This window comes from Cyprinus carpio, chromosome B11 (genome assembly GCF_018340385.1).
Source record: "Cyprinus carpio isolate SPL01 chromosome B11, ASM1834038v1, whole genome shotgun sequence".
NCBI lineage: Eukaryota > Metazoa > Chordata > Actinopteri > Cypriniformes > Cyprinidae > Cyprinus > Cyprinus carpio.
Genome location: NC_056607.1, coordinates 21,600,614 through 21,620,909, shown reverse-complemented (window position 1 = coordinate 21,620,909; position 20,296 = coordinate 21,600,614). Strand labels below are relative to the sequence as shown.

The following is a 20,296-nucleotide window of genomic DNA, read 5'->3' as shown; positions in this document are numbered from 1 at the left end:
TAGATAGGACTTGTCATATTGGTTTTAGGGCAACTTTGAAGAAAGGTTTTGATCCACTTCAAATGTTGACTAATGTATAGCAATATAGTTTATTAGTTATTATAACTTCAGAGGAAGTTGCCTTAACTCAATAAAAATAAATAAATAAATTCGCAAAAGACATCCAGACCAGTCCAGACATCAGTATGATCCGTCTATGATGTTTTATAGGCTTTTTTAGATTTGGGAATACACATGCGTTACAGATATGACAAAAAAACCACTTTTTGGAGACATTATTATTATTATTAATTAAATAATTTTTTTTTTTTTTTAGCCTATTTACAATGCACAAACCAGAAGCAACAATATCTGCAGAGAAATTCTCAAAAAAAACAAAAAAAAAAATCAATTTTATTTAAATTTTCGTTTTTGTGTTTCAGAGGAAAAATCAGTGTTAAGGCATCTCTCCATTACAGACCGTTCTGAAAGAAGAATTTATGCAAACGCGTATAAAATGCTTTAAAAACTTTAACAGAGATGTCTAGAGGCTATTTAATAGGTCTGCCTCCCATGTAAGATTTTTCTAGTTACTAGCCGTTCATTTGTCATTATTCAACTAATCGCAGGATTATATTACATTTACATATATAATCCATAATGAGCCTTAATATATTTCGCGCTCAAGCACATGCATTAAGTTTGCCCCAAAGCACAGGCAGAAGTAGCCCAATAATTGTAAAAAAAGGAGACATTTTAATTATTTATTAATAAACAAATGTTTTCTTGTCGGCTGCAAGATGAAATTCACAGTGCTGCCTCTCTCCACATGAACGGCGCCTTTAAAGAGACATACAACCTTCACAGATTACACAATGCTTTCGTTCTGAATTGATTCGTTTAAAAGACATTTCAAGCTTTCTGTAGATATATTTCTCATGTATGTGAGACACCACAATTTTAAGTTAATTCATTATCAGGAAAAAATTCAAGTGATCTTGAGGGCGCCTCCCTGTCCTGCATGCGCATTAATAATTTTCGCACAAACACTTAAATATGAATAGTTATTCACATTTTTGCATATGCATTACAACGTAAATTATTTTTTTACATGCAATTATCCAAAATAAAACCAAACAAGATTTGTAGTGAAGATAAAACAAATAAGAATAAATGCTGCGCATGCACTCAGCATCACTCGCGCCGCGCAAATCTTGCACGCAGACATTTTACACACCTGCATTTAAATGCGGCTGCAATTTTTTTTTTTTTTTTTACTTAAATTCTATGTAAGCAAGTAACGGCGGCTCCCTTTAAAATCACTGAAAGTTGTCTATTAATGAAGCTCTTTTTTTTTTTTTTTTTACATCATTTGCAGTTTGGTGATTATAATGAGAGAACTTGAGTTTAATCGTGAGGACGTTTTTATTAATCCGTCCATTCTTTAGAATTTCAATGATTTAGCTAAATCGTGCAGGTTTAATTTATTCGTTTCTTGTTTTAGTCAGGCCTAAATAATGGGAACGAAATTATACAGTGCCTCACTTTTTACTAAAAGAAAATAATTTATAAAACAAGCAACAATTTCTTACAGACAAATATATTTTCCCAAGAAGTTGTCTGTCAAAATAAAGGACAGTTGACGAATAACAAAAATCCATGTTGTTTTATTAAAGGAATTTTAAAATATAAATTAAAATATAGGCCTAATATATGAGAATATTGACATTTTGCATATAAATCCATGTAGCCTAGCTCACTAAAATAGGCTACCACTTTTAATGCTCTGATGCAAAGTAAACCACAATTTATTTTGAATAATATAACACATAATTCATATTATATAAATAATACTGCACACCTATTAAATGTGTCAAATCTAAAATATGGTGTAATACTGTGTAGCTTAGAGAAAATATAAGCACAGGCTCAGGCACAGGCTTGACATTTATCCTGCTTGAATTCGTTCTAAGAAATGCACATAACTTCATCATAATTACCAACAAATCATCTGTGAATATTAAATATTTTTAACTATAGTGTTTTTCTTTCATTTTCCCTGACTGCAGCCGTCAAATGTAACACATCAGCGAGGCAAAACTGACGTCTATTTGCGAAAATGTGCTTTGATGCGCTTGTTTGAAAACTTGTGATTAAAGCGCCACTCAGCGGTCAAAAGCTGCAAATGCACTTTGCAGACGCCGCGGCGGCGGTACGAGCGGCGGTAGAAGTGACGTTTTGGATGTCTACCTACTGTACTTCACTGGAATAACTTACATTGATGACGACTTGGATAACTGAGAATCATCTCTACATATTGCTTCATTTTCCTTACGTCCACGTACAGTATTTGTACAAGCAGTTTGTTTTATACCTTGAGTAAACAGTGTGTACTAACATTTTACTTGTGACTGTGTACTAATCACCCTCACTAAGCTAATCTAACTCTTTACCCTGGATGATACTCATAATGTATTACCTGTGAATCTGCCTGTTCTTTAAAACCAAAATAAATAATACTAAAAATTAAAACGTGCACCATTTTGCAAAAATGAAGATTCTGTTTTAGAAATATGGCAGTTTATATTATAATTTGTGTGTAATTTTTTTAATGTATAGTTATATTTAGGGAATTTGCATGAAAAATGTGTATGCAATTGTAGTGAAAATAATGTTACAATGAAAAAAAATGTAATACTTTTAAAAATAGGATTTATTTTCTTTTTGCAAAGTGCAGTTTCTTATTTTTTCTGTACTGTAAAGCATGTCTGATCATGAAGCTATCTGACGTGCGTTTCTGAGGTATTCTACAAATCTGTCAGCTTTAGCATGCTGCGACTTGTCTGTTGTGTGTGTGTGTGTGTGTGTGTGTGTGTGTGTGTGTGTGTGTGTGTGTGTGTGTGTGTGTGTGTGTGTGTGTGTGCGGTCAGAATATGAGAGAAAGAGAAAGGACTGGATGTGTTTATGGTAAAAACACTATATTAAGCTAATGCATTTAGTTTTTAGTCTCTGGATTTAAATAATTCAAGGTCTTTAAAAGAAACTGGTTAATCAAATGTAAGAAATACATCTTTTTATTCTTTGGGAAATATTTATATGGTAAGGTTGTTATTGGATTTGTGTCCAGGCTTTTACAAAGTCTTGAGAGTTAGAATGACAGTCTGCTTGCGAACTCAACCAAGATCTGCTGAAAAGCACGTACTTTGGTAAGTTCATTGTTGACATTTGCCACATTATACAAACTCAGGCATTTTGTCAGACTGCTCTTCAGAACTCGTATTTTGTACTTTGCTCTTCCCTCTCTGTGGAAATATATGGATCTTGGTACACAATACTGAATTCTGAGGTAAAAAAAAAAAAGGTTCCGTAATTGTACTATATTCTGACATTGTTCTCTGTATTTTATGCGTTATTATAAATATTCTTTCCCCAAAACCACATAAATAATTTACCTGCTTGACATGAGACTGGCTGTTACTCTGATGATATATGCATGTTGACAAGACATATTTTTGATATCTGTGTGCTTTAGTCTGGAAAACAGAGCATTGACTACATGTCTGAAACATTTCCTTTGATTATTAGCTAATATAAACAAACATTTCAATATATTTATTAGATGTTTATACACAATAATAAATACTATATTATTTCCAGACATCTTGAATTTATCTTGTGCTCAGAGTTTAACAGTTTACCAAGATTTGCACAGTTCTACTGAGTAATGGGTCTAATGAGTCTAATGTAATATCATAAAATAATTGAATTATGGCTTCAGCATATGCAGCATAGAATGCACATGATGATTTTGCTGGTGATAAAATGAAGCAATGACTTCAATATCAAAATTATTTGATGTGAGATAATTTAAATAGCATGGTTTAAACTTATTGAATACAAAAAAATCCAGAATTCCAGAATCAGCTCAAATTGCCACATTCAGTTAATAGATTCATACAGAGTTTGCATCTGATTCAGAGTTTGCATCATATTTATGATTCAAGGGTTTGCATTCAGAGTTTGTGTCATATTTCTGATTCAAGGGTTTGCATCTGATTCAGAGTTGCGTCATATTTCCAATTCAAGGGTTTGCATCTGATTCAGAGTTGCGTCATATTTCCAATTCTAGGGTTTGCGTCTGATTCAGAGATTGCGTCATAATTCTGAATCAAGACTTTGCATATGATTTAGAGATTATAGAGAGTAAGTGTTTCCTTTCTGAAGGGTCATCTGTACAGGCACCACCCAAGCCAGCACTTTATGACTCTTTGTTTTTGTTTTGTTTTTTCCTGTGGCACATTTTTTTCATCTTGGTTCCAGTCTCTAAAGTGCCTAAGTCAGGCTGTGGGATCCACCAGGGCAAAAAAAAAAAAAAAAAAAAAAAAAAACATAAAAGAAAGAATGAGGTCGTGTTTGGCCTTTATTGTCAAAGAAGCTGCCTGTTGTTTCAGGGACAGTGTTCTTTCATGATAACATCTGTGTCTCAGTGACAGTTCACCACTTCTCATAAATGCCTTTGTGAAGCCCAGCTGCATAGAGTCCATCCAAAACATCAAGAGGAACGTTAACTTGAAGAGATAAAATGGATGTTTTTCCTAGAATAATATTCAAACTTTACTTTAAATCTTTTGAAAAAAATGTGTAATTCTGTAAAGACGTGAAGTAAACTAAAAAAGAGAAAGACAAAATTGCACGAACAGTGTGTGAGATACAGCTCATTCATCAATACAGATGCACATGCTTTAAAGTCAATGTGGATTCAGAATTATTAACTCTATCAAAATATAATAAGTCATTCTGCTTTTTCACATCCCAGTCACGTTATGATTTCTGAATGGAGAGAAGCAACATTTTACCTGAGAAACTAAAAATAGACCCTCAACCGCTTAGCCTTCACCACAGATATAAATAAACCAAAAGCAGTCCTGGCTCACTTTCTCTTCAAGTCAGTCCTAATCAGAGCAGAGAGTTCTTGAATTCAGACCTACATACAGTCCTACAAATGAAGGCCTGTTTCTCTTCTTTTTGTGTTAACAGCTTGTGGGCCAGAGGTCTTCATTTACTGGCAATCATGAATGAAACTATGGCTGCACAATGATACAATTTTATTATAAAGATGACGATTTCTGCTCTACTTGATTTATTATGCATTATCATATGCAATATTTGCCCACTGCTTATTTATGTTGAAAAAGTTTCATTTTAATTTTGCATTTACATTATCTTGCATTGGTAACAAGCTTTTTGCAGTTGCCAGATTTATGAATTTAAATCCCCCAGTTTTCTGGTTTACTTAATCATCCCAAGCTGGCAACCACACACATCTATATTAAGGAAAAAGCAATAATGAGCTGAAAACACAGACAAACATTGAAGTTGAACTTCAGCGATTTTACGTTGACATATTCTTTTGAAATAAGTGTAATACAGCAAGTCTGTTTTCTTTCACATGGTCGTCTACACTTTTTGCTGCAACTCAATCGTTGAGGTAACCATGCGAGTTGTGAAAATTCAGTAATTCTGATGACACGTTAAAAACAAATTAAAATGACAATAATCGTGATTAATACTTTTAAAAAGATTAAAACGTTTTTTTTTTTTGTTTTTTTTTTTTGAGTAAAATAATCATGATTACTTTTTTAGCCATTATTGTGGAGTCCTGTATTCATTTAGAATATATTACAAATTAACATAATTCTGTCTTTTTCTCTTGGCAGAATGGCTATGCTTCAATTGTATGTTGCCATTTTCAGTATTCCTTTAATCAAATGTCTGGTATTTTCTTCTTTTTCCCTCACATAATTAACTTCCTGTCACCTCTTTCTGTTGCAGTTTCGATGTGGAAAATGGGTTGTCAATCGGGCGCAGTCCATTGGACCCCAGTCCGAGCTCAGGACTGGTTCTCCAGGCCAACAGCCAGAGACGAGAGTCTTTCCTTTACCGCTCAGACTCGGATTTCGACCTGTCGCCCAAGACGATGTCCAGAAACTCCTCGACAGCCAGCGAGCTGTGAGCTTTCAACATGCACTAAAGCAAAATATGTCATAGTACTTAGTCACTGGACTGTCTCAATGGATTTTCTGGTTTCCCACTTAATTATTATTTTCATCTTTCAGCATGTCACTCTTGAGAGCAGTACATTTATTTATACCTTTATGAAAACTAAAGCGTCACATTTTAATTCATAAGTGATTAATTGACGGAAATTATTTATTCTGTGATTGGAAGAAAGGGGTTAAAAAGTAAGAGGGATTTGGCCACCAAAGTGAAAAGTTGTTTCAGCATAAGAGAGAAATATTACATATGTACCAGTCAATCATTTACAAAAAAAAAATAAAAATTAAATTGCTTTAAGAAAATAAATTCAATATTGCTATCTTGTTAAATTAGTAATTTGATCATGATTGTTGACTTCTCTTTTGCAGTCATGGGGAGGACATGATTGTAACGCCATTTGCTCAGGTCAGTTAGTTATTAATTTGGTAATCTTAAATATTACCCCTTAAATGATAAAGTCATTATTGTGTTAAATGAGCAAATCATTGAATAGACATCTGCATTGCTATTAGAATGGCATATATAATGTTATGAGGTTAATGGGTTTTAAATGGGAATGAATGGGTTGTAATATATATATATATATATATATATATATATATATATATATATATATATATATATAATAAATTGACATATGATATATTGAATTTGTTCAAACTGCTGATTGATTCAGAAACATCTTTATGAATAATATACTGAATCATTGACTTACTTTATTTGATCAAAAATGTGGATTCATACAGAAAAAAAATTAAACCAAATTAAAGCTTTTATATTTGCACTTTCTAAGAGTTCACATAATTGTGCAAGGTACTGTGCACATTGAATTATAATAAGATCTGTGTAAGAAAGTGTTCTGTAGTTCTGTGGCCATTGTATTGTGTAGATACTTGAGTGTGTAATATGTTTGCTTGTTTGTTTGTGTGTGTCTGTGGCTATGTGTGTGTGTGTCTGTGTGTGTATACTGTAGGTTCTTGCCAGTCTGCGAACAGTGAGGGGTAACGTTGCAGCTTTAACCCACGTGCAAGATAGAAGCAACAAGTGAGTCTGTATCCGAAACACCTTCAGACAAGCAGTGAATGGAAGGATTAATAAGAGAAAGATTTATTACAGTTGTCACATGAACTCTCTTTAATATTTTTCCTTCATAATAGGAGACTGTCAGCCTCTAACCCTCAGTCTGCCTGTAAAACAAGCCTGTCCGGTGAGTGTAAGAACATGAGCTGGTCTAGCCAATGATGATGACTTTTCCTTACTGTAGACCTCAGCCACATTTCTAGATGTAAATGTTTGAACATCCGAATACTTAACATTAACGTATTATCGATGTTCTGACATCTGAGGTTATTTGTTTCAGATGAGACATATCAGAAACTCGCTGTCGAGACACTTGAAGAGCTGGATTGGTGTTTGGACCAGCTGGAGACCCTACAAACACGCCACTCTGTCAGCGAAATGGCCTCCAATAAGGTATTTAAAGAAATATTTAAGTCAAAAGTGACATTTTGAATCATTTACTCTTACAAGAAAAAGAGATGATGTATGAGCTGTTCTTATATTTATGCATTTAAAATATAGTTATAATGACAAAAAGCAACATAAACTGGCAGCCTTTACACTATATCTGTGGAGCAGATTTTATGTCATAAAGTCTGTAGTTCATAGTTCAACTTTTCATTGGCTCATTTAAAAGCAATTTGTTAATTATAACTATTAAAAATAATTTTAGTTCATTGAAATAAAATCTGAAATAAAATAAAATAAAAATATAAAATGAAAAACCTAAGTTATAATTAGAAATATTGCATTGGCAGCAAACTGAAACAATAGAGGTTGAAGTATTAAAATTACTAAAAAATAATAGAAATAGAATTAATAATAGAAATTAAAATGACTAAATTTGTAAAACCTGAACTAAAATTAGAATATTAATCAAATAATATATATATATATATATATATATATATATATATACACTGTATAATTCTTAAATTATTATACTGTATATACAGTAAAATTCCTGTTTGATGTTGTGCATGTTCCACACCCAGAGCCATGCATAAAGATAGCAACAATACAAAACAATGGCAGCATATTTCAGTACAATGCTAAAGAGGAACTTAGACGTAAGCAATGTTGGCAGAGTGGTTTCAGTTATTGCAGTGCACAAGGCATACTGTAGTACAGTATGTTTACTACTAGTCAAAGGTGTGGTGTTCCAATGCAGCGCTCCATATTCATTTTTATATCTGTGTTAATCAGGGTTGAAGGTCATTTTGCTGATGCATGATTACATAACCCTGACATGCATTATAGTGTCTGAATGAGTGTTTCCGCACACAGCTTTTGGTATGGACTCAGTTACCATGGTAACCAGTAAAAAGTGTGATGAAAGTGAATATTGTGCTGCAGGGCTGATTACTGGCAGTGTGATACACACTCATTTTCTTCATCTGCTGTTCACAGTTCTATTCATTGTATCAGTTGTTGTTGTTATTATTGCACTGGAATCCATAAGTCCCATAAGTACAATAAATGGAGTATAATAGAGTGCATTGGTGTCCGCCCACTTTCTCTGGTTTCGGAAAGTATTTTTCCCATAGGGATTTTGGCCATGAAGCCATGAACCAAACTAACCAGCTCCAAGGAAAATCACAATCTTACAAACTTTGATTTGAAGCAAAAAAGTATATGAAGATCAGACAAAAATACAGTAATATGAGACTGTGTACTTAACAGCTTTAGTGAGGGAAGAAACTACAATCCCATGAAGCATTGCAAATGACATTGAGCAAATTAAAAGTGACAGAGAAATTTTAAACTATACATTTATCTATGGTTGTATTTATAGAAAATATATATTTTATGTTCATTGCATAAAATGCATGTCTATACAAATATTAAAGTATTTTGAGAGTGTAGGGAGACTTGATAACGTTATTCGCAGTGCTTCATGGGAGTGAGCGGAGCCAAAGATCTCATTTGGTGCTCTTTGCTCACTGCTCTCTGACTGGTGGAATTTTTGGTTACACTTTATTTTAAGGTGTCCTTGTTACAGTGTAATTATACATTTAAGTACTGAGGAATATTAATTAAGTACATGTACTTACTGTATGGTAAGGCTTAGGGTTACTTGCATGTAATTATGCATAATTAATTGTTATTATATAATAGTAAGCACATGTAACGTGTAACAAGGACACCTTAAAATAAAGTGGTATTGAATTTTTGCACAGCATCATGGGTAATGTAGTTCCCTTTCTGTTGTTCACTCTAACGTTGTGTCGAGTGTACGACACTAGGGGTCACTCTTGGGAGCCCAAACTCCTCTTTGACATCTTTGAGAAAAGGCTAATGAAATTGGGGTGCAGAATTTGCATAGCTGGCCACGCCCCGAACATCCAGGTATAAATAGGCCAGCGTGGCATCTGCTCACTCATTCTGTTTTTCGGAGCTGAATGCAGTGTCTCTCACAGAGAAGCTGCAATCATTCAATTCTCGATTCCTTGTTGTTGGATCTAAGGCACAATCAGTGGTCTCTCCCTACCCATACACAGATAAGAGTTATGAGAGTACCCCTGGGTGCTTCAACGGCGATCTCCAGAAGAGCAAATTTCCTCTAAAAGACTACAATTTCTCTGAAAGAGCTACACTGGTGGAATTGTGTGTTTCATCATGCCTTTCTGTCTGACGCTGAGATGGCAGCCGTGCTTGCCCGTGCAGCCAAGGGCATCGGGCTGGAGTGGTCTTCACTGGTAGTGGTCTACCTGGACACTAAGCCACTCTCGGCCCCAGTGACCTTCTTCCCGGAAGTGCACGAGGAGCTGACAAAATCATGGAAGGCCCCTTTTTTGGCCAGAACATGGTACACCGGCTCCTCTGCCTTCACCATCCTCGATGGGGGTCTAGCGAGGGGGTATATGGAGGTTCCCCAGGTGGAGAGAGCAATTGCGGTGCATCTTTGCCCACAAAATGCCACCATCTGGCGAGGCCACCCGAGACTCCCGTCCATGGCCTGTAAGTTCTCTTCGTTCCTAGTGGCAAGGGCTTATGCGGCCCCTGGACAAGCTGCATCTTCTCTGCATGCTAAGGCCATCCTGCAGGTCTACCAGGCCAAAGCGTTGCAAGAGATGCATGAGGGTGGTCCCAACCCAAAGGTACTGCAGGAACTGAAGCAGACTTCAAGCCTGACCAGCGGCCCACCACTCGCAGGATTGTAGCACCGCCAGCTCATCATCAGGGCACCAGGAACCCTCGCAAGGCTTTAAAGCGTTCATGAGATGGGCGACCCAGAGAGGAGGGACCATCTGGCCAGAGTTCTAGAGTTCTGAATGTCAATTCTTTGTGTAGAGCTTGCTACCAGTGCTACTCCCCCCAGGGTAATTATGCGCTTATTTAGTCCAGCTCAGGTTCCTTTCATGAACTCTAGCTTCAAGATTCAAGATTTTTATTCATCGCATATACGATTATATAGAGCATATATAACCAGCAGTGAAATGTGAGTCAGGTCCGCTCCATGGACAGTGCAACACTTAGGGTAGTCCTAGACTACCCTTCCATCACATAAGGACTTTTTCTTAGCAAAGTTCGATGGAAGAACTTGCTATTAGAAGAACTCATTATGAGGTAGGTCCCCCCGAGTGAACTCTTGTATTGGGTTAGTACTCCACATGTAGTGGCTCCTCTTGAGGCCCCATGTGTGTATTCTCCACTGTACTGCCCCTGAGGCCCAGTGTTCCCCAAGACAGACATTCTGTCAATAGGTTCTGGGTCTTGGTAGATCTCCCCTTACGCGGAGCCCATCCCAGTACCTTCCCTATGTGGTACTTCCTCTGTAAGTCCATAGGTGGATCTTCATATTACCTCCCCATTGGGTAGGACATGATCTCTGTAGTGCCTTTTTCCCTAGGGGGAATAGTCACTGTCCCAACGTTACTACCAGGACTTTTCAGATGTTATATTATGGTGAGTATTACTATGGGAAAAGGCTCCTGCTGAGGGGACCTCTGCCTCTATGGCTGCTCTCCCGGATGTTGGAGAATGAGGTCTTAAGTCTTGGGTGCTGGAAGGTTATGAGGAGGAGAGGTGCATTTGGTTGTGACACATTGGTTTCTCAACATATGTGCTCCCATGGACCCATGACGCAGTTCGGCAGTTGTATAGGGACCCCTACTGTCGTATACTCAACACAACCTTGGAGTGGAAGAAAGGGAACGTCTCGGTTATGTGTGATAACCCTCATTCCCTGATGGAGGGAATGAAGACGTTGTGTCTTTCTTGCCACAACTCTGAATTGCCTCTGAGTAGGTTAAGATGCTTCTCGACTCTTCAGAACAGAATGAGTGAGCAGATACAGCTATGCAAATTCTGCAGACTCAATTTCATTGGCCTTTTCTCAAATATGTCATGTTTGGGCTCCCAAGAGCGACCCCTAGTGTTGTACACTCGACAAAACATCTCCGTTCCCACCATCAGGGAACGAGGCTTACCATATGTAACCGAGACGTTTTTCACCACAAATTCAAATTCCTATTCCACATAATTCTTTTAAAAATAAATTGAATTAATGCAAACAGATGGGTCCAACAAAAGCTCATACAATCAATAAACAACCTCGAAGCTGGTCTGTCTTTAAAGTTTTATCAGTTGTTGTTGTTAAAAATAAATTTCCCTATGAAGGTTTTATTTTCCAAACTCAAGAGAATATAGAATATAATAAGTGTGAATATATATGAATATAATTGAAAATATAATTTTTTATTAATTTTATTTTTAGTTTAAAAGAATGCTCAACAGGGAACTTACTCAGCTGTCAGAGACCAGCCGGTCAGGAAACCAAGTGTCGGAGTTCATAGCAAGCACAATTTTACGTGAGTGACTTTGTCATTTAAATGTAATTACAAATTTAGGAACTGGATTTATGATAACATGGTGTATCCAGCATTAATTCAGAGGAATATATGTAGTATTTTTCTTCTGTTTTCCCAAATTCTGTCTTTCCTTTCAATCTGAATTTAGCTCAGGGCTTTTCATGTACTCTGTGTTTGTGTTGCAGAAAAACAGCATGACGTGGAGATTTTGTCAGCAGCATGTAAGGAGGAGAAAAAACGCCGTCCGATGTCTCAGATAAGTGGAGTGAGAAAACTGAGCCCCAGTCCGAGTCTCCCTCCAACATGCATCCCTCGATTTGGTGTCAACACACAACATGAGAGCCTCCTGGCCGAGGTGTCCCTTCATTTCACTCTTTGTCAGTTCTACTGTAGATCAGAATTGCAAGAAATAAACTAAGAATTGCGATCGCCTTTTACCAAATCACAATTTTTTGAATCTCCTTTTAATTTTGGATTCCATGGTGAAAAAAAAAACAGAATTGCAAGAAAACTTCAGAGGGGAAAAGTCAGAATTGCGAGAAAAAAAAAATCTGAATTTTTTGCTCATATCTTACAGGTCTGACTTTTTTTCTCAGAACTGCAAGAAACAAAGTCTAAATTTTTTTTTTTGTTTTTTGTTTTTTTTTAATTCTGTAGCGGAAACAGGCTTCCATAAAAAATACACCAGTGGGTCTCACCCTTTTTGACTCTTAATTGTCCACAGCAATATAAACATATATTAATATATGTATGTATTTGTTCTTTTATTTTATTTTTTTTACTCACAGTTTCTACCTGATAAAATAATATAGAGCTTGTAATAACTAGAAACATGCATAATTATTATAAAAATGCCCATTGAGTTTTAAGTTTTAATTCATTTACACACCTTTCACAAGTCACACTTTTTAAAATTGTGTTCTTTTAAATTTAAGTGCACTTTTAATATTAATCAAAAATCATGGAAATCATGGTTCCTGGTTTGTTCAGTAAACAAGCAAATAACAATTCTCACTGAAAACATATAAATAAAAATGAAAGAAACATATATAATATATATATATATATATATATATATATATATATATATATATATATATATATATATATATATATATATAATTTAGTTATTAAAATTATTTTAAATATTTTTATTAAATATATTTATTGTCAAACATTTTGTGAAATATTTCGATAATGTATTTGTGATATCTTTCTTTAAATTACTCCAATACAGAGATTTATAGTGCTATATTATTATTGTTGTTGTTATTATTATTAGTGCTCTTCAATGGAGTAAAATGACTGTCTTTTTCACTCTAGGAGCTTGACGACATCAATCGATGGGGTATAGATATTTTTAAGATAGCAGAGTATTCTGGGAAGCGTCCTCTGACAGTCATAATGTACACCATTTTTCAGGTAAGATCTTTGTCTAGAAATATCTCTTGACATAAATGTTCCACTGCTTCGCTATTGTATTTCCTACTATTTATAAATACCCTTGAATACTACACAACAGATACATAATAGAACTGCCAGAAGAAAAAGCTCATAATTTTATCATTGTTATGTAGCATTAACTGAAAAAAGATTACTGTACTTATTTATTTTTATGCTGACTTTTACTGTAGATTTACCTGATATTTGATTACTGCATGTTTCTATACTCTGTAATTCTCAGGAACGAGATTTGCTCAAGACCTTTAAGATCCCATCAGACACCTTCTTAACTTTCCTCATGACTTTGGAGGATCACTACCACGCGGACGTGGCCTACCATAACAATATCCACGCAGCAGATGTTGTGCAGTCCACACACGTTCTTCTCTCCACTCCTGCCCTAGAGGTCTGCATGGTTGATCACACACACACATAGTGCTCATGGGAAGTGACCTATAAACAAACCAGCATATATTTGTTTGTTTTGTTTTGTTTTGTTTTGTTATGACTTTCAGGATGTGTTCACAGACCTTGAGATCATGGCTGCTCTGTTTGCGAGTGCTATTCATGATGTTGACCATCCAGGATTCACTAACCAGTTCCTCATTAACACAAGTATGACTCTTTAATGACAAACCATTAAAATAACTCCCAAATCCATTCACTTAGGCTCTGTCCCCATCACAAACAGAGTTATTTAAAACTAGTGATACACCAAAATGAAAATTCTGGAAACACAAGTGAAGCAAATCTTACTGCGCTTTTTGGGTAGTAGGCACGCTACAGATAATGTTTAGTGAAGAGTCCATATCAGTATCGATTCAAAACATGAAATCCATATTGTTAATCCAGGACTAGCATCCACACAACTGACATGTTAACCTGTTGTTTAACCACAGTGACAATGTCAAAACACACCATCAGAGAAACACTAATTAAACGTCACTGATTCAGTCAATAATTTTGGCCCTCCAGAATTGTTAAAAACCCCCTGTTGTCAGTACTAAAAACCCAGCGGGATCTTAGCAGGTTGTTTTTCTCTTCACTCTTTCAGACTCTGAGCTCGCTCTCATGTACAATGACGCATCAGTGTTGGAGAACCATCACTTGGCTGTGGGCTTCAAGCTTCTCCAAGAGGAGAACTGTGATATCTTCTGCAATCTCAGCAAGAAACAACGACAGTCCCTACGACAGATGACCATAGATATGGTGAAGCTTTATTACGCAGCTCTCTGAAATACTTGATTCTGATTGGTCAGCCACAACGTTCCGGGGTGTGCTATTCACCAACAGCTCGGAGTGTTGTGGCAGACCAGGAAAGACATGCTCATCTGGGTATTTCAGACTGTCAGTTCTTTCACATCATATCACATCTCATATCACTCTTATCACATCGCTGCACTCTTGTTCGTTTCATTTAAACACAACTACCATCATCTTGTGCCTCAGTTATTGATTGTATTTACTGTAAAACAAAACCGGACGACTTCAGTATTAACAGTAGGCCTACATTGTAGTGTTAATCTTGTTCAAGTGTTCAACGATTGTTTTGTATACTGTAATGGATTTAAGATAATAAACAGGTAGGAAACAACTTGAGGGCAAGTAAATAATGACAGAATTTTTGGGTAAACTGTGCCTTTAACAGTTAATGGTTTATTTTATAACCATGACCAGATGTCTGGTAGTAATGATGTATGAGCAAATGACTGTTTCTAAATGATTCATTGAGTTAATGAGTGATCTGTGACTCATTTGTGAATCAGAATACTGCGGTGTGTCTTTGTTGTTTTATTTCAAAAGACTGAATGACATGCGGAAAAAAGCCACAAAGTTTTAACCCTGATAAAAACATATGAAATCTCCCATTTCGAAAACTGTTTTTAATGCTTTCCTGTCGTCTCTCTAGGTATTAGCCACTGATATGTCCAAACACATGAACTTCCTGGCTGACCTGAAGACAATGGTGGAAACTAAAAAAGTGACCAGTCTGGGAGTCTTGCTGCTGGACAACTACTCCGACCGGATACAGGTACTGCAGTCTCACTCTAACACATACACTACAGTTCCTTACTAAACAACTCTATTTAGGTCTACTTTTGGATGGCTAGTCAACTATTCATTGGCTTTTCAGCCCTATTTGAACAGCTAAATTGTAAAAAAAAAAAAAAAAAAAAATTCTTTCTTTTCTTGGAAAGGTGCTTCAGAATATGGTTCACTGCGCAGACCTCAGCAATCCCACAAAACCCCTGGAGCTCTACAGACAGTGGACAGATCGCATCAGGGTGGAGCTCTTCAGACAAGGGGACCGTGAGCGTGACAAGGGCATAGAAATCAGCCCCATGTGTGACAAACACACAGCTTCTGTGGAAAAATCTCAGGTATGATTATGTCTATTTTAGGGTTTTGCAAGCTGGGCTTTGGGAAGGTCACAAGGGGGTGATGGGGGTGGGTCTGCAAAAAATTTTGAGAAAAAAATATTTTTTTAAGGCTGTCAAAAGTAATGTGTAATCTCATTGTAATATTATTAAAATATGTTTTAATAAATAAGTAAATATATATGTAAATAAAAATTATTTTCTGATAACTTTTTTAATCATTTGAGAAATTACAAGTCTTTGTAATATCACATTTAATATTTTCTCACACTGTATAAATTCAATTCAAGTTTATTTGTATAGTGCTTTTTACAATACAAATCGTTGCAAAGCAACTTTACAGAAAATGAAGTTTCTACAATATTTAGTAGTAGCTTATCAGTGATGACTCAGTTTATGTGCATATGGCAGAAATGTATGGAAAAATTAATTAAAGACATAATCAAACAGATGACAAACACTATTAACAGCAATTATTATATGATGCAATCAAACTTATAGCAAAATTTGGTAGTTCTGTATGTCGTTTCAGGGTTGGGGTTTTAACTGTAAGAAAAAATGCATTTAGTTTAAAAAAATTAATTAAACAGTAGAATGTATATAAAAATAAGTTGAGATACTGTTTTTAACTAAAAAAATTCACTTAATGTTTTTTCTCACACTGTATGAATATCATTACATGAAAAAAATATGGCTGTATAAAATTGAGAGAGAAAAATTTGAAATATAACAAAATAAATTTTTTTACAATTATCAAAGTTAATATGTACATTTAAGATGTTATTAAAAGATGTTTAATATAATGACTCAACATTCACTAAATTTCATGAAATAATGGCATGAATAGTCCATATTATATTCTATTATTATCAGTAGATTTTATTTGAAAGAAAATTCTGAATTTAGTTTTGTTAATAATTAAATAATCAGTAGACATTAGATGTAACTAAAACAGAATCTATTTTAATAATTCACAAAATGCCAGTATAAAATCCAGTTATTTAAAAAATCTTCACAGTATTACTATTTTTCTTAAACTGTATATAGGTGTTTATAGATTAAAAATATCTAGTTGTAAACTGAAAGAAAAAAGTAAAATTTTACAAAAAATAAATATTTTTCAGGACTGTCAGAGATAATGCATTTAAGATATTAATAAAAGATGTTATGATATTGACATTTAATTAATTTCTTAAATACTAAAATCAAAATTATAAGTTTTTAATTGTTAAAAAATCTTCCTTTGCTATACTGTACTAATGAAGATTGTGTTAATCATTGTCTCTTAAGGTGGGATTCATCGATTACATTGTCCATCCTCTATGGGAGACATGGGCTGATCTGGTCCATCCCGATGCTCAGGACATTCTAGATACATTGGAAGACAATCGTGAATGGTACCAGAGCATGATCCCACGCAGCCCGTCACCCACCCCTGAAGAGCAGGACTCACGGGTCACGCTGGGCATCGCAGGCTCGGCCGGGGAAAAGTTCCAGTTTGAGCTGACTCTGGAGGAAGAGGACGGAGAGCTAGAGGCTGAAGAAGAGCTCACAGATAAAGACCTATCAAGGACTATGATGGACCCCAGGCATGCGCAGACGTCCCCTCATGGAGTCGCTCCTGTTTTAGACAGCAGCGAAAGAGAAACGACCAGCGTATCCATTCTGCAGTTGGAAACTTAACAAGGCCCAGGACTAACAGTGCTGCTTCACTTGTGTTTCTTTAGTTGCACTTAGAAATATTTTGGGGTTGAGTAAAACAACCATACACTAAAAACTAAAAAGACATTGGTTTACCTGACCAAATAGGCCTGTATTTTAAAGCTATATTGTGTCCCAGACACAAACTTTTGCATAAGGAACGAGGCCGAAGGTGTAGATGAATGTTTTCGTGTGAGAGTCGCATAGAGAAACATGAGTCTTCCCTTGAGTGACTGTCCATGCCAACTGCAGAGGAAAGCTGATTTACTCATTATGTGAACTTTTTCACTCGACTCTAGGATATTTATTATCTTGAACCTTTTTAATAACGGATAACTTAATGCTTTTGCTTTTTTTGCCACTGAGAAAGAACTTAGTCGAATGAAACGGTACAGGTGCGAGAAATATTAAGGCAAGACACCACAAGTGAATGGAGGAAAACATATTAACTAATAGATCACCATACTTCTCCAGCTGATTAATCACAGTGCATTAGTAATAATAATAATAATAATAATTTTGTATTACAAGTTTTTAATGTTATGTTAGAAAATGTAAATTAAGCATTATATAATTAAATTATGCACTAATTTGCTTATATTTCCAGAACAGAAATCAGAACATTGATTCAAAGTTCTTAATTCGTTGTAAAAACATTTCTCTGTAAAGACTTAACAGAGTTTTTACAGATGAGATTTTGGTTTTCTCTTTTCATCACTCCATAAATCAGAAAATTCTGTCAACAGACAGAAAAAAATAAATAAAAATAAAAATAAGCTCAACATGTTTTTAGAATTATTTATAAATATAAATAAGGCGATTACAGACTGTAAAGCTTAGTGTTTATAAGTGATACTAAAGTGAACATTTCTGGCTCAGTGTTTAAAAATATCCTTTGTAATGGAAATCTACAGACATAAAAAGATAAAATGTTATAAATAAACACTTAAATCTGTATTTTGGATGTTTTCTTTCCACTAGTCTGAAAAAAATGCATGTTATATAAAAGCAAATTGTAAAAAAAAAAAAAAAAAAAAAAAAAAAAAGTTGCTTGTAGTGTCTTGCCTTAACGGGTTAGCGACAAGATTGTTATGGTTAACAACCTCAGGATAATGTTGATTTCTTTTTAATGTAGCAAGACTCCAAAGTGCAGTCACTAAACTATCTGTTTATAATCTTGTTTTGAACAAAGAAGAAAAAATGTAATCTAAAAGCCAAAACATTGGGCTCATTAGACGACCGTACGGAGAATCCCTTTACAAGCGTCTTTGTACTGAAATACCTTTATACCTCTTGACACATTAGCACTCTGTAGACATAATGATCATATTAATAGAAACAGGGTTGATATTTAAACTGATTTATGAATAAATTTGAATGATGACAGATGTAAGCCCCCTAAACTCGACACTCGTGAGTGAAACAGTGTTTTATAGCTGTGCCCGTGATTGTAAAATTGGAGACTGCCTCCACTGGGTGCTATCAAAAGCTGAAGTGGATCCCACATCTTCCCCAATTTTATTGTTTGATGGATTTAAATGGGAAGTTCTGGTCTAGATCAGCACAAACAACCCTTACTCTGAACCAGACGCATGTCCACCTCACATAAAGGGCTGTGGCTAACTGATCCGTATCTCATAAGATCCTGTTCTCATACTGTCATCATTTTCAGAGATCTTTGCCTCAGTATATTCCATAAATATGAACCTGTTTATATACAGTCAGAAGCATGCTTACATAGGAGGAGAAGTGTGCAATTTAATTATTTTAATTTGAATATAGTGTACTAAACTGGGGTCAGAGAAAATTGGGTACCAAATTGACCAAATTTTAAATGACTATTTCATTATAAATTCTTCTGATGGTTGGAAATTATGAGATTAATCACAATTATTGTTTGGGTAGAGCATATGTAATCATTCTGCTATATATAAAGAATATTTTATTTATTGGGGTTTGACTACCTCTATTTCTGACCAATCACAGATTGGGATGTGTTTGGGAAACCTGTTTGAAAATGATTATTTTTATATACAGTAGCCCAGAAATGAGACACTTCATCTTTTGTTTGTTAAGAATATGGAACCATGATTATTTTATAATGAAAAATATTCCCTACTTAAGAGTAGTCAGCAGTGCTGAAGAGATTCTGTAGCCAGATTGATGCTAAAAGTGCCATTTCATCCAGTAGCCCTGGCCACACTCGTTCTCAGAGATCAGAAAAGCCAGTGTAGAGCCTTAAAGCACATCCCTTTAGCTTCAGTGCCATTAAAGCAGTGACTGTGAAACATTCATGGTGTCTGAAATTAATTTTGCTGTATGATATAAAAAAAAAAAAATATGTCTTCTTCTCTGTACTTATGTGTAGTAAAATTATATGTGTCCTCTGTGTGTTATATTAATGATATTGTTAAAGATATTTGTTCAGTTTGTTTACAGGTCGAGGTCACATGTTTCAGATAAAGTTGGTTTATCACAGTGTTTCTTGTTCTCCACTGTCACAACCAAAAATACTCAATTTTTAATTCAGATTGTTCTGAATTGCCAATAAAAGTAATTAAATAAATAATATGGGGTTTTAAGCAATCATTCATAAAGACCAGAGATGGGTACAAATTTAACCACGTCTCTCCAGTTATTACAGGCCTTTTTGGTGGTAAGAAGATTCTCATTCTAGAAAGCATTTGATTGGCTTAAAAAATTGTCCCATGATGAGTATATTTTTGGTCCATTTTTCTGGAAAAAAAAAATGTAGGTCATTTTAAATACATATCAATTAGGTCAGTTTTGTCGATCTTCAGCGTCACATTAATATAGATACAACCTACAAACTAACAGGTATGAAATAAACGCCACAAAACATTA

General features: G+C 35.1%; 1 protein-coding gene across 5 annotated transcripts in view; it reads left to right on the top strand.

Moving 5' to 3' along the window:
- LOC109070621 (cAMP-specific 3',5'-cyclic phosphodiesterase 4D-like) overlaps positions 1–19,993 on the top strand; it is a 73,290-nt gene extending 53,297 nt beyond the window's left edge. For 4 of the 5 annotated variants that reach the window (XM_042734574.1, XM_042734575.1, XM_042734578.1 and 1 more), the window contains 14 exons: positions 5,812–5,988; positions 6,405–6,441; positions 7,010–7,080; positions 7,194–7,243; positions 7,397–7,509; positions 11,816–11,909; positions 12,095–12,264; positions 13,233–13,331; positions 13,594–13,758; positions 13,868–13,967; positions 14,407–14,561; positions 15,262–15,384; positions 15,551–15,733; positions 17,021–19,993. In XM_042734574.1, coding sequence (XP_042590508.1) covers positions 5,812–5,988; positions 6,405–6,441; positions 7,010–7,080; positions 7,194–7,243; positions 7,397–7,509; positions 11,816–11,909; positions 12,095–12,264; positions 13,233–13,331; positions 13,594–13,758; positions 13,868–13,967; positions 14,407–14,561; positions 15,262–15,384; positions 15,551–15,733; positions 17,021–17,413 — 1,930 coding nt within the window. In that variant the 3' untranslated portion in view covers positions 17,414–19,993. Of the gene's footprint in view, positions 1–3,066; positions 3,186–5,811; positions 5,989–6,404; positions 6,442–7,009; positions 7,081–7,193; positions 7,244–7,396; positions 7,510–11,815; positions 11,910–12,094; positions 12,265–13,232; positions 13,332–13,593; positions 13,759–13,867; positions 13,968–14,406; positions 14,562–15,261; positions 15,385–15,550; positions 15,734–17,020 lie in introns of those variants that run through there. The other variant, XM_042734577.1, reaches the window with a different exon arrangement.
- The last annotated feature ends 303 nt before the right edge of the window (positions 19,994–20,296 follow it).